A 15,404-nucleotide genomic window follows, 5' to 3' on the forward strand; every position below is an offset into this window, starting at 1 on the left:
TAGATTCATAGACAGTTATTACTATGCTTCAAAACTCATCATTTCTTTGGGTGCATAAAATACTTCATGACAGTGAATGTAAAGACTTTTGGAGAAAATAACCACAGACAAAACGTAAAGAATAAGTAATAAACTGTTAAAAACCATCAGGTATATAGTTGGTCAGTTAATTCGAAAAAGTTGATTAATAGGAAGTAACAGACAAAGAGACAAATCAAATTAATGGAGAACTCACAAATGGATAACACAGTTGTATAGAAACTTGAGAGTGTGGGTATTACAGGGAAGTCATTAGAGAGAATAATGGACTTGAATATCCATGTAGAAAATAATATAAGATTTTTATTTTACATCATGCAAAAAATAAATTACAGGAAGAATAAAGATCTCAATCTGAAAAGCAAATCTTTAAAATTTTATTCAAAAATATAAAACAACAAATTAACCTCAGCATAGAAAAGAATTTTTAAAATGCAGAGAGAGCACAAGCAAAACCGAAAAAGACTGATATATTTGGTTATATTAAAATTAAAACTTTTGGGAGGAGGGTTCAGGATGGGGAGCACATGTATACCTGTGATGGATTCATTTTGATATTTGGCAAAACTAATACAATTATGTAAAGTTTAAAAATTAAAATAAAATTAAAAAAAAAATAAAACCACTGCAGAAAAAAATAAATAAATAAAAAATAAATAAAATTAAAACTTTCATATGTGCTAAGACATCATAAGCATTGTTAAAAACATAACTATAAGCTCTAAGATATATTGTGCACATACCTGACAAATGTTTTAGTCTATAGAACGTATCAAGAAACTTTACAAAAAGTTGATTTAAAAAATAATTTCAAAAATGTTATACACACACACACACACACACACACCTACCTTACTTATTTTAACTTAAAAGAGATAAGTATTCATGCACTAATCAGCCATTTTTGTAGAAATCAATTGATCTACAGATTGGAATTTACTTTCAGCTTTTCCATGAAATTATTTTTCAGTATATCTCAAAATATATTTTCAGTATATTATTTTAGTTCTGAAACATTTATGTTTTGTGTATTCTATTCACAAATTTTTAAATTGTCTTTTCCATTTCTGGTATTAACGGTTTCATTAGTTGTTTGCTCCTATGGGTTTGCAAGTTATACACTCAAATTTTTTTAGGGGTGACTCAAATTTTTAATAGGTATAGCTGGTCTAATTAATCAACATGTCATATCTGTCCTCACTCTTATACGACGAAAGAACATCAGAACACTACCTGCCATCTTAACATGTTGTTATCTGACAGTGTGCCCCCTCCCAGGGAAAGAAAAGGGTATCCCAGGGACTCTCACGAGCTCACAAATTGTTGTAGGTTGACTCAATGTCAGCCTAGATGCTAACCTACTTTTTAATATAGATCCCAACACTCGTTTAAGAAAACTATCCTATTCCTTCTGGATTTAGTTTCCTTTTTTATTCTTTAGTAATTTTTTCAAGTAGGATCTATGAGTGGTGAACTCTCACTTTTTGCTTAAAAATGTCTGTAATTCATTACTACTCATGAATGACAGCTGAACTGACTCAAGGCATCTAGACTGGCTGTGACTTAAAATAGTTTGTTCCAAAAGGGATATACATATATATATCATACCTCATCCATGCTAAGAGGCCATCAACTGCACCATGAAGAAAAGGATGTATTCCAATTTCAGAGATGTTGGCATATGAAAACTTAAGGTTTTACAATCAATTAAATACAGTGGAAACATATTTTACAATATGCATGGAAAAAGAATGAGTTTTGGAACCAGGTAGAACTGAATTCAAATTCTGGCCTTGTCTCTTACTACTTGCATAATTTTATGCAAGTTAACTGATCTCTGTGGGATTCAGTTTATCACGTGGAAAACAGAAAAAATATCACTTATGCTAGGAGTTGCCAAGTTTTTTCTGTAAAAGGCCAGATGGTAAATTTCACAAGCTTTGTGGGTCATAAGGTCCCTGCTGAAATTACCCAACTCTGCCAATTGCAGCAGGAAAGCAGACACAGTTAACATACATTCCTGTGCCTGAAATACAGTCAATATTAAGAAATGTACATTTTCTCTCCTACAATCTTTTTCTCTACATTTCTGTAAAAGATATAAACAGACATGTAACAATTTCCATGGGGGAAGTGAAGTGAAAAATCCCATTAAGCTGTGACAGGAATGAAAATTAGGTACAGCTCCCTAGACTTCTAATTTCTTCATCTGTAAACCCCATTAGCTGAGGGTTAAGTTACCCATTTACTAGAATACTAAGGATCTATACTTTCTGAAACCTAGAGCATATCAATCTCCAGGCCTCAATTTCCTAAGCCTCAGTACAATTCAACTGGCAATTGCTCTTCCATGTACAAAGTGCCAATTCTTTACAAAGGCCGTCAAAAGCACTTTTTGAATGAAACATGGTCATAAAAATATATCTTTGCTTACATTTATGCAAAACTATAACACCTGTTGAGATTATGCAGCACAAAAATATGTATCCTACTGGTTTACACTATAATTCAAATCAGTATCAGGTAAAAATAAGAAAGTACTACTTTCACAATATGGACCCTTCTGATGCCTTAAGGAATATAAGCAAAAAACAAAAAATACATCAATATTTCTTGAGATAACAGAAAAAACTAAATCCTAAAAGCTACCCAATCAATCAGCTGTTTTTCAATTAGTTACAAAAATCCTTGTTAATCCCATGTTAGTAGCAGTACTTTCTGAAAAAATATCCAAGTATTCTATTGTGTCTGACCATTTAAACAATGTACATTACATAAACTGTCGACATTAAAAATACAGTTGTTTTCATTTCCATAAAATCCAGTATACTGCAAAAGATGGAGAGAACAGAGTTTGACATTTGAAACATACTTCACTGCATTTAAATCCAGGGTGGCATACAAGTAATACAAGCATTTCATGCGTTCTGTTGTTTCCAAATTGTGGGGGACCATGTATTGAGCAAAGATCCGTTCAACAAGCAATCTATGAAAAAACATAAAGTACTCTATTAATTTCTATAAATATATGTATTACATATGTATATAAATTTCTAAAACATATAAAAATACATATAAGAGAGCTTCTTCTTTCTGAGTGGAGATGAGATTTGCAAATCAAAAGATTTCTTTAACAAGAAGAGCCTCCCCCACCCCACAAAAAAAATGGTAGCTGGATATACAAGAAAGCTCCTATACCTAGCAAAGATAGCTACTTCTGCATGACCCTGGGCAAGTTATGTACTAGGGGATCAATTTCATTAGCTAAATAATAAAGGGTTAAAAAACTACACTAGAACTTTCCAAGTGACAAATTCTAATCTAAGTTAAAACTAACAAGGAAATATTTGTCTTCTGAGTTTCCATAGTGATCATCATGAAAAACGACCTAGATGAACAAAAAGAATAGGGGAAAGGGGAGCTACCAAATCAAAATGCAAATCTCTGTGCATTGTCACATGCTCAAAAAGCTTAAAAATGTCAATTTTTTAAAAATAGTAACTGTGAAATTTCTTAGATAGTATCAACCTAAGAGTTTCTACTTCCTATACCTCTTAAAATTCTAAGATGTTCTACTGGTTCTTAATTTTCTTATTTTGATCCTTATGGGTAAGATCATTTGGACCCCACTAAAAATTCATCAAGTCAATGCAGACTGCAAGCAGGATTTACAAGTCTACTAACTATAGAACGGATAGGTTCCATACAATATCTAATCTTATATACTGGAATAAAAAAACACAAAGACTATATTCAGATAATGTGTTTTTATATATAAATTTATAAATTATTTTTTAGCCTTAAGTAGGAACTGTTTTTATTTAAAATGCCTAAATATAAAAGGTGTATATTTGACTTTTATTTGAAAAACAATGTGAATCCTTATAATACAATTACCTATGAAACAAAATTTAAATTATAATTGCATACATTTCTACTTTCAAATATTACTCCATTAAAATACAGTATATGAAAATGACCATAAAAGATGTATCCATCCCTAAAGTTATATGTACATCACTACTTCATTTATGGCTTTGGCAGGAAAGCAACTAGTCACTCAAAATTTTTAACTTGCAGTAAAACCTAAAGATGGAGTTTAAAGTTATAAAAAAAAGAAAATAGTTCACCTAAAACAACAGCTCAACAAGTTATATAAAACCAAAAAGCACCAAACATTTTACTTATGGTCTTTTTAACTTACCTATCATCAATACTATTTTGATAATATATATGGAGCAATTTGTCTTTGATCCATGAAATCTGTTTTGCAGCATCTTTCCCAGCTGCTGATTGTAAAGCATATTTCTTATAAATCTGGGCAAGTCCCATCATGGCTTCTTTGCGTACTCTCCACTTAAAATAAAAACATTTTTTTTAATAATTCAAAAATGCCTCCTTATATTAATTCCTTCAAGTTTAGTTACCCCCTTTTTTATTTACTTTACACAATATATTTTAATCATACCTCACTTACTAGATGTTAATTTGCAATAACTATGAAAAAATACAACTACTATTTTAATATTTACTGCATCAAGCATAGACATCTATTAATATATAAATAATTTTAATGCTTTGATATCTCCTGGAGAAGGAAATGGCAACCCACTCCAGTATTCTTGCCTGGAAAAATCCCACGGACAGAAGAGCCTCTTGAGCTGCAATCCATGGGGTCGCAAAGAGTCGGACACGACTGAGCAATTTCACTTTTGATATCTTAGACCCTTACCAACCTCTAAAAACAAATTTTAATCACAATCTACTTAATGTCATTTAGAATTAGTGAGGGAAAACATGTTACACCAACTTTTAAAAGGCAAAGACAGTTAAGCGCTATTCCTTATAGAATTTTTCCAAATTATGGTCTATATTAAACATACTTGTAAAGGTACATAGAATAGTGGCTTTATCAGATGCTGAATGTAAAGACACATTAGTGGTTCATTTACCTGGGAAAGACATTCAGGTGTCAGAATAACATATTCAAACTATTTTTTTAAATGAGTACGTATCTGCTATATATCTAACATTAATTATCTCGGTATGAGATTAACCTTAAATTTTACAGCACTGTAATCAGTAGGATGTTAGTAATATTTAGAACTTCACGAATCTGCAAAGACTATTCATTTATCCTTTGCAGTCATAGCAACATTTTTCTTTTGGTTTCTCTTTTAATTACAGTAAAGAGTAGTCCTTATTTCGTCCATCCATTGCAAAAACACTGAAATAAAAGACTTCAAAAGCTTTACTCAAAATTCAATACATTTGTAAAAACTGTATATCCAATTTCCTATTTTACCTCTAGTTCCTGAAACTGGTGTTTTAGGGAGAATTTAAAGATACAGAGCAAATTGTAATACTGCCAATAATGTAAATACATTTAACAACATTTTGGTATTCAATATATAGAGAATGACCCCAACAGTCCTACAATGAACACAACACGATGATCAAACACATGTGAAGCATGATCCCAACAACACACGAACTCTGACCATGAAAAAGATTACTCGGAAGGCTGTCACCCTAGCATGATGCAAACCTCTTTTTCTTCCTTTACAACTTTTGGCCTTTTCATTGTTTAGTACCCTACTGATATATTCAATAAAGACAAGTCTAAACTTATAAGTTGCTCTGAATACCTACAGATTTCACAAGAAAACCATGCAACTCCTGTCCATCTATTCTCCACCCACAACCAGCATGATCAAAGAGAATTAAATGATGAAGAGAGCACAATCAACCCTGTAAGCAACTGTCAAAATGTTGTAAAGTATTTGCCTGGTTAAAGTTATTCATAGCTACCAACAAGCCTCCTGCTTTCTTTGCCAATTAACCCCTAAATACATCAAAGATTTTCATCTTTCACCAAAATTACTCTTAAGTCTAAGTCTATAAAATCCATGCCATGAAGGAAAGGCAATGGGGAGGAGGGGAGAATGAATATTCACTGAAATACTAAGCACCGAATACATTCGAGGCAACAAGGAATACAAACACATCAAGACACAGTCAGTCCCCTGTTCGAAAGCCACTAACTAATGAGTGGAGCTATTTGGTGCTCAAGGAAGAAGGTCTGGGGTCATGGAAAGTAGGCGAGAAGCATGCTGCTCTGCTCGGGTTAGCTTTGCCATGTTGAAAACATCTTTTATTTTCTATTCCATAGAAATTATAATACAATCAGCTAGAGGACTATGAATTGATACCCGTATGAAAGGAAAAAGAGAAGTTGTGTCAGAGTTCTTTACAAAGTCACTTATTAAGATTAGTGTACAGGTTAAATATCTGACTAATCTACCACTTAGACCTGTCCCATTTGAGGATGAACAAATAATATGAACAAAATTTAATGTAACAAAATGTAAAACCTTCTTATAAACATTATTTTAGATATTAAAATGCTGCCCCCCAAAAAAGAGCTAATTTCATTTAAATCTCAATATTTGCAAGTGAAACTCTATTAAAACTTCGAGTATTCAAAATACAAACCTACTAGTAATTATTATTCCTACTTACCCGTTTGTCTAATGTTCTCTCTCTCACAAAATTAAGTAAGTGATCATTGACCAGAAGAATATCTTTTTTAGCAGCTGTAACTATAGACACAATAACATCATGCCTAATAGCTTCTTCAGGGTCATGTGACCTCACTTTAAGATACTCTGAAAGATAAAATTTTATTTTATTAAAATGGAACTTTGATAATTAAAATGTCTTAAAAGATTGCATAAGACCTTTGAAAGTAAACCACAACCACAACAAAACCTAAGTAGAAAGTTTAATGTTTCAAAAAATATTAGTAGCAGGAGAGACAGAAAGGAAGAAAGAGAAGGAAGAAGGAAGGAAGGTTAGTCCTTCAGTCAAAATACAGTAGTTTACATGCAACTGAGTAGTAAATCCCCTCCCCATCTATGGGGCAGGGTGGATGACTTAGGAGTTCCTAGGCTCATTAATTCAACAAGCCACATAAATGAATCAAGAAGTATATCAATATTTCACTTTTTTTTTAATGGTTAAAATATTCAAGTCAAGTGGTTCTGTTGGGAAAAGACTAGAGAATATAAGTTTCTATCTCCCTTAACTAAGCAAACCCTTAGTGAGGTTATTGAAAGATTAAGTTAATTTAATGGCAGCAAAAAAACAGGATTACAGGCAAGAGCATAAGACAATTCCACTTAACTCAACTAAAAGAAAGACCAAAGGGATGACAGAAGAAATGAAACATTAAGCAATTATGAGAGACTGGAGGAGAATATTAAAGCAAAAAACATGGGAGTTCAGATCTGGCACTGAGAAAACTGAAAAAAAAAAAATGAACAATCTTCAGTAATGATATATTATTAGGCTTAAGGAAGAGGTACCATAAATGAATATATTCCCTGGTGGCTCAGATGGTAAAGAGTCTGCCTGCAATGCAGGACACCCAGGTTTGATGCCTGGGTCGGGAAGATCCCCTGGAGAAGGAAATGGCAATCCATTCCAGTATTCTTCCCTGGGAAATCCCACGGATGGAGGAGCCTGGCAGGCTATAGTCCATGGGGTTGCAAAGAATCGGACAAGACTGAGCACCTTCATTTTCACTTTCACCACAAGTGAACATAAATTATTATTCAGCTTTTTAATTAGAAGACTAGTAAGATATAATTTTGTTGTTCAGATCTGGAGTAACATATATAGCCATGTCTATAAACAACACACAGTGCTTATGATTGTAAATGGATTTACTACTCAATAAATGAACAGTTAACAAATACAATGTAAAAGCTCATAAAACCAATGCCCAGGTCCTAAGCTCCTCCACCTTGAGCATTCTCTACCAAATGGAATTATTTCAAACAGTGAGAAAGACAGTATGTGTGATAGGCAATGAAAAGTGGATACAATAATACAATACAATAATACAGTACAATAATACAGAACAGAAGAAATTGCAGAACAAGACACCAAAGGCCAGTCTTCATCCAAAGGTGATGCTGTATATATGGTGGAACTGGAAGGGAGTCCTTTATTATAAGCTCCTTCCAGAAAACCAAATAATTAATCCCAACAAGTACTGGTCCCAATTAGACCAACTGAAAGCAGCACTCAACAAAAAGCATCTGGAATCAGTCAACAGAAAACACAGTCTTCCATCAGGATAATGCAAGACTGCATGCTTCCTTGATGACCAGGCCAAAACTGTTACAGATTGGCTGGGAAGTTCTGATTCCTTGCATTATTCACCAGACATTGTACCTTTGGTTTTCCATTTATTTCAGTCTTTACAAAAAAAAATTTTCAATTCTGTGGATAACTGTAAAAGGCACCTGAAACAGTTGTTTGCTCAAAAAGATAAAGTTTTGAAAAGATGAAATTATGAAGTTGCCTGAAAAATGGTAGAAGGTTGGGAAACGAAACAGTGAATATGAAGTTAAATAAAGTTCACAGTGAATATAAAGTTTAATAAAGTTTTTGGTAAATGCAAAGTGTGTGTTTTATTTTTAAGTTAAAAACCTGAAGGCCAACCCAATAATAATAACCAATAATATGAAAGTTGGGGAAGAGACTGCTCAGAGTTCAAGTATTCAAGGGTCCTTGATTGCTCAGAAAGAAGCTAGTATTCTGATTAACTTTAGACTTAATTAGTCAACTATGCGGTGAAAGCATGAAGGAGAATGTAACTTTCAGGCCCATGGGGATAAAAACAGAAAAAAGAGAAGGAAAATACACTGAGCAGATGAGAGGAAAAATAGAAATAAGAGAAGCAAAGAATAGGTGTGTAAAATAGAAAACACAAAATAAGATCATAGGAATAAGTTCAACTATGTCAAATTCAATATATATTTTCAATAAAATTTTTAAATCACTTTAAGAATACTACATATAATTTATAGATATGTACACATGCAACATAGAAAAACATGAACAGGTTGTAGACCAAATTTAATAGAGAAGTTACTTAAAGTAGGAAAAAAGAATCCCTTGTGAAAAGTGTTTCAACTGTATCTACAATGTATTTTCTTTTTCTCTTTTAATCTCCTAAACTAATACAGCAAAATACTAACATTTCTGAGGAAGACAGTGGCTGCTATATTCATCTATATTTTCTGAACTATTTCATGATTTCATATCTGGCAACAGTTAGATACATAATGAGAAGGCAATGGCAAGCCACTCCAGTACTCTTGCCTAGAAAATCCCATGGATGGAGGAGCCTGGTAGGCTGCAGTCCATGGGGTCGCTAGGAGTCAGACGTGACTGAGCGACTTCACTTTCACTTTCACACAATGGAGAAGGCAATGGCAACCCACTCCAGTGTTCTTGCCTGGAGAATCCCAGGGACGGCAGAGCCTGGTGGGCTGCCGTCTATGGGGTTGCAGAGAGTCTGACACGACTGAAGCGACTTAGCAGCAGATACATAATATTCCCATTACTATAAAAAGTGAAATACCTTATGAATTTACAGATTTCAGGAAAGTTATCTCCATTAAGCATGGTTAGTTTATAAATTAATGACTCTCACATAAGTTTTCAAAATATTAAAGACCACTGAAGTCTTATAATGTATTCAAAGTCAAGACCTATTCAAATCTGAATGTCTGAAATACTTTCAGAATTGTTCTTAAATTAAGAAACCAACACTGCCTCTGATAACACTACTTTTTATGTGTGTGATTGTAGCCTATGTACTAGGAGGCAAAATTCCAGCTTCAGAGAGTAACTACCATGATGGTGAATTTGAAGACTTCACCCACTAAAATCACAAAAAAGGTACAAAACAGAAGGTTTTTGTCCTATACATAAAGCCTTTTTTTTTTCTCCAAAGAGCACCAAGGAATATTTGCCATTATGGGTATAAACTACCTGTTAAGTCCTTTGCTAAATCAGGATGGTTCATGAGACAATGGCTAGCAAATTTCACACATTCCAGGCGGATTGGTACATGGATATCATTAAACCTGAAAAAATACAAAAGCACAGAGTAATCTTTAGTATAAGAGAAACAGATGTGTTCAATCTGCACTTGATTTATATTTATTTCTCTAATTAAAAGAAAAAATACTTTATACAGCATAATTCAAAGCATAAAAGAATATCTTAACAAAGATTTGTAAACTATGTATGTACAAATGCTATGGAACCTTTATATTAAACTAGGTCAATCTCCTGTGAGAACTATGTACTTTTGGCAGCATGTTTAAACAATACACATTTGGCTCAAAAATAAGAACTGGAATGACAAAATTTTTCCTATAAATATTATACTTTCAAATATATATGCTTATGCAAGTGTTAAGTATATACATAGTTCATGGATACATTATTAAATCCCATATTGAAATGAGAACTCTTCCTCAAATTATTCTTTCTTAAATAGAGAACATTCACAAATGTTTCACAGATCCTGTACTAAACCCTGTATTATTTTATGACTTTAAAATTGTGCCAATAATTACTTCTATCTATTATAGTTAACCATCATAATTATTTACACTAACATTAACTAACATTACACTAACATCAACTAAATTAATGACTCTCACGTTTTCAAAATATTAAAGATTTAATTATTAAAATTTTAAATATTAAAATTAATTCAAAAATTAAAATATTAAAAAATATTAAAAATTTAAAATATTAACATCAAATGTTTACATAAAAATGTAGGTATCTCAGTATGCATCTCTGGAAAGTTAAAACTTTTTGGCTGATGTGTTAACTATCTTTAACTTTTGTATTTCCCCTCTCTTTTTCTTTTCCCTTATAACCTGGTGAACCAACTGTTTTGTGTTTATGTATGTAGTGGCTTTTCACAGTTTAGACTGTACTAATCTTATCATTCTGATGTCAACTACCAGGTTCCCCTCTCTCCTAAATCCTGCAAATTAGTAATCAGGTCTACAGATTTGATCATATTCAGGTTCATTTTTTTTAAAGCAAAACTACTGGATACAGTATCATGTTCCTCCATCAGGAAACATATAGTCTAGTTATCTCTAAACCACCAATGTTCAAAGCCTATAATATACCTAAATTCATTATGAAGTACAAAACAGAGATTAAAAAAAAATACATTGAGTAAGAAGAACAAGATTTTCCATTCAACATTTTTGGATGTCTTAATTCTCAGAGATCAAAAAGTTTCCCAATCTTATACCACCTAATACCGTAAGAGATAAAATTTAGCAACAAAAAGATAAATAGCAGTCTACTGAATGAGTAACAAATTACTCATAAAAGCTTAATATTATGGGAAACAAAATGCTTCATGAAGTATACTCAAAAAAAGTTACATAAAATCTAGTCTTTATTCTCATATGGTTTCCTGAGTAATTTGAATCTAAATACTCAATCTATGTACTCTACCTTCTCAACTAAACATGTACCATTTAACCATTAAAAGACATCTTTAAATAAATACTCTAGCTCCTTAAAATGGGTAATATATGATTGTTTATGCCATTAATAATACAAGGAAAAACTACAATATAATAAAAAGGTAACAAATTTAAATTAAAATTCTACAATGGTCTGGTGAATCCAAGTCCTGATTTAAAGATATATTAAATGTCTTTACGTAAAATTATATTTTTTGTTTTTAACACATCAAATAAAATACATTTTGACTTTATTAGTAGTTGCATAATTTAAACATAAAATATTGTGCCCTCTTGCTTATTAAGGTGAAAAAATCCAGAAATCAAACTCAAAATGACAATGGTCTAAGATTTATCAGTTTAACACGCCTTGTTAAATATTATTATTGAGCTACATAAGAAATAAGAAATCAAAAAAAAATTTAGCGCTTAAATGTATAAAGGCTTATCTCTTCATTTAACAAATTAGAAAAAACAAGTCCAGAAGAGATTAAATGTATTATAATCACTGATGGCTCTGGTAGTGAAATAGAAAGAAAAATGGCAGTAACAATGCAAATATTTCAATACAAAGAAAATAGAATAAGATTCAATCTTATTTACTTGTTTATTTATGACTTAACTGCATTATTTGTTATAAGCATAATAAAAAAAGAGGGGGTGGGGGGTGGAATCCTCCTCTATCCTCAAGGTCAAAGTAGGTTTCAGCCAGGACACTGAGAAGTGGTTTTAATATATTCAAGATCAGGGACATCTTTAGAAAAGTAATAAATTCCTCACACAAAAAAATACACAAACACATTCAAATTTTGCAACCAATTTCAGAAGGTTTGTAGATCATTAAAAGCATACAAGAAAGCCCAGATTATCAATTCTTCATTATCATAAGAAATGTAGAAAGGAGGTTAGTAGGGGAAACATACACAATCATTTATTTACCCATTCTATGGATACTCTTATCCTTACAAATCTCCAAATAATCTAACTAAATATAATTTTTTTTTGTGGAGGGGCTATATCTCACAATGATGTATTTGCAGTTGGAATGAATCACCGCTATGTAATAATACACTTCCATTTCATGATTATAATACTTTGTAAGATGGCTATTTAAATATATCATCTTTTTTTTAATTTAAATATATCATCTTTTAAAAATTACTAAAAAAAAAAATTTTTCTGAAGACAAAGAAGGGGAATTTGTAAACATGGCCAATCACTATCAGCATCAAAAATTTCAAAATACAAAATCCTTCATTTACAAAAAAATCCTAAATGTGGATGTTGTTTTAAATTAATAAGTAGACATAAACACATATTACTTTAAAATAGGACACCAAAATCATATACCTGCCCAAGTAACACTGCCAAAGTGGTTTGTTTTGAGAAGCCAATTCTGAATCCTTTGCCCCAAACATTTTTGCCAGTAGTTTAACAACTTGAAGACGTTCCTCATTATCATTGCTCTAAAACAAAACACAACCACAGCTTTACAACCATGAGGTAGATATACTCAGAATAATTTTTCCCATTATTTCCCTTAAAAAACCTTGAAAACTTCCTATGAATTTCAGTTGAAAAATTATACACAAAAAAATGTTCAATATATTTTTCACAGAATTAAATGTTATCTTCAATGCTCTAATCATCTCAAATTACATTAAAGGAGTACTCCTCTACATGAAAATTCACCCCCAAGTTTGATTAACACTTAATGGCTTGGCCTACAATTGAGGCTTGTTTCCATTCAAAATCAAAAACTAATTCACATCAAACCAACTTGGGACCCTTGAAAAACTATCTGTGGTTTTTAAGAATAGACACTGACAGAGGCCAAGCCTACAGTAAAGAGAGAATTATGTATGACTGTTTAAGCCCTTTGTAGAAATAAATAAGCACTAAATCTCCCAAAAGGAGAGTCAGTTCATCTACATACAGCAGATTCCTAATGGTGTTTAACAATGTGATGAAGCCTCACAGATAAGAAAACTAAAGTCTCTGTTATACATACAACACAGTACTCTGCAGATAAGAAATCAAACTTCATTATTGATTTTGGTGCCTCTAATACATGACAACATTTAAATGAATGAGCCAGCCACAATACTAGACTTAAACACAAAATGTGAGACTGTTACAAAGCATTAATAATCAAGTTACTTAGATGGCACTGTATAGATTTCTTTTAAAATTTTAAACCAATGCCAAAGCCAAGCATTTAAAGACTATGATATGACCTGACTCCTCTTTATTATTTCTTTCGCTATTCCTCCAAAAAAGTACATTTCAAACCTGACTGAACATTAGAATGACCTGTAAGCTTTTAAAAATAAAAACAGCTAACCAAAAACTCATCTCTGAACTCCACTGCCTGAAATTCTGATTTAGGTTAATGCCTGCACATCTGTCTGTTTCTTAAGGCTCCACAGGTAAAGATTCTAATGGGCAGACAAGGATGATTTAAACTGACTTTATGCAACCACGAAACTGTAATTCGTGTTCTGCAAATTCAATCAGCACCTTCCTACCTCTCTGTGTTTCTGCATGCTGTTCCCTTTGCTTTAACTGTATGCTGTTTGTATCTTTTATGATACTTATAATATCCGGCCTCTTATTAGATATGGATTTTTCCTCTCCCTCCCATAATGGATGTTAAATCTACTGGAAGCAGCAATGCTAATTTCTTATTCTTATATTTCTTATAGTATTTAATATTTTTATTAGATGAAATCAAGCCAACAAATAATTAAAGGTATGACTGCCTTCAGCCTCATCAAAATTGTTAGTGATATGAAAAGAGGAGGCATAGGAAGGCTAGTGAATCAAATGGCTCAGTTGGCAAATACATCAAAAAGATACCCAGAATAAAATAATTATTTGCTGCATTTTGGGGGTAATTACACTATCAACACAGATTATTCTGTAGCTTTCAAAGAGACAAATTCAAAATTTTAGAAACAAGAAACAACACATAAATCATTTAACAACTTTTCTGGGTGGTACAGTGCGGTTCATCAAAAAGTATTAATTATAACCAGATTTATTTAATCTTTATGTAACAATCTGAGAGAGAAAAATATGCCCCAAACCTGCAAATGAAACTCAATTTGATGGCATAATTTAATGCCAAGGCAATAGATTCTAGAAAGTCATCTGAAAAGCAAAGGCTCTTTCGATACAGGCTAGGCAAGCAAAGATAACACTCATAAAGAAAAAGATTTCACCCTATGTGGATAACAGACTCTAAACCATTTTTATGGCACAATCAAAGGGTCTGGGGAACCACTATAAACTATGCCTTAGAAACGAAAAAATTAGTCACAACCCAGAAAACATCAACTGGAAAACTTTCATCCTGCTAATCATTAATTATAAGCAGATTCAATCTGCTAGGCACCATGACAGCCACTAGCAATACACAAACAGGCAAGGCACAAACATGTAAATAAGTAACAGTAATACACCATCACACTTAGAACCTTCAGTTAAAACCACTGAAGGATTAAAAAGCCACAAATAATGGTTTTTGATAATCTAGTTGATAAAACCATGTTTTTACAATAGTTACCTTCAATTTAAATTCAAGCTGGGGTAAAACTGAGAGCAGCAAATGACTATCAATATTATAGAGCTCCAAAATTAAGTCAAAGACATGCTCTGACAAATCGCTGATAGATGTTTTCCCAAGCATCAGAACCTGATTAAAAAACTTTTGAGAAAAAAAATTTATTAATAGAAGTACCATGGATAAAGTGAATTTCCTGAAATTTTATTATTTCATTAAATTCATTAATATTCTATACAAAGTCAAAACAGGCATATCAAAATGTTTTCTAACAGAAGGTGGGAAACCACTACAGGTCACCAAAAAAGATAAAAACACAGAATTCATCTCATACATAGTAAAAGACAAGAAATTTCTATTGATTTATCAATTAGCATATCAATAAACATCCTACTTACCAAACACATTTTATTCCCCATTATGGTACTTACCATATT

At 32.1% G+C, this 15,404-nt stretch overlaps 1 protein-coding gene across 5 annotated transcripts in view; it reads right to left on the bottom strand.

The window, feature by feature from the left end:
• Positions 1–15,404, bottom strand: part of PDS5B (PDS5 cohesin associated factor B) — a 192,582-nt gene that overhangs the window by 89,534 nt on the left and 87,644 nt on the right. For all 5 annotated transcript variants that reach the window (XR_011569734.1, XM_070800202.1, XM_070800200.1 and 2 more), the window contains exons 8-13: positions 14,971–15,111; positions 12,753–12,868; positions 9,889–9,983; positions 6,562–6,707; positions 4,244–4,395; positions 2,912–3,025 (exon numbers count right to left, since the gene is read on the bottom strand). Coding sequence is in view for 4 of the 5 variants with exons in the window: in XM_070800202.1 (XP_070656303.1) it covers positions 2,912–3,025; positions 4,244–4,395; positions 6,562–6,707; positions 9,889–9,983; positions 12,753–12,868; positions 14,971–15,111 (764 nt within the window). In the remaining variant the exon portion in view is untranslated. The remainder of the gene's footprint in view (positions 1–2,911; positions 3,026–4,243; positions 4,396–6,561; positions 6,708–9,888; positions 9,984–12,752; positions 12,869–14,970; positions 15,112–15,404) is intronic.

Source organism: Bos indicus, chromosome 12 (assembly GCF_029378745.1).
Source record: "Bos indicus isolate NIAB-ARS_2022 breed Sahiwal x Tharparkar chromosome 12, NIAB-ARS_B.indTharparkar_mat_pri_1.0, whole genome shotgun sequence".
Classification (NCBI taxonomy): Eukaryota; Metazoa; Chordata; class Mammalia; order Artiodactyla; family Bovidae; genus Bos; species Bos indicus.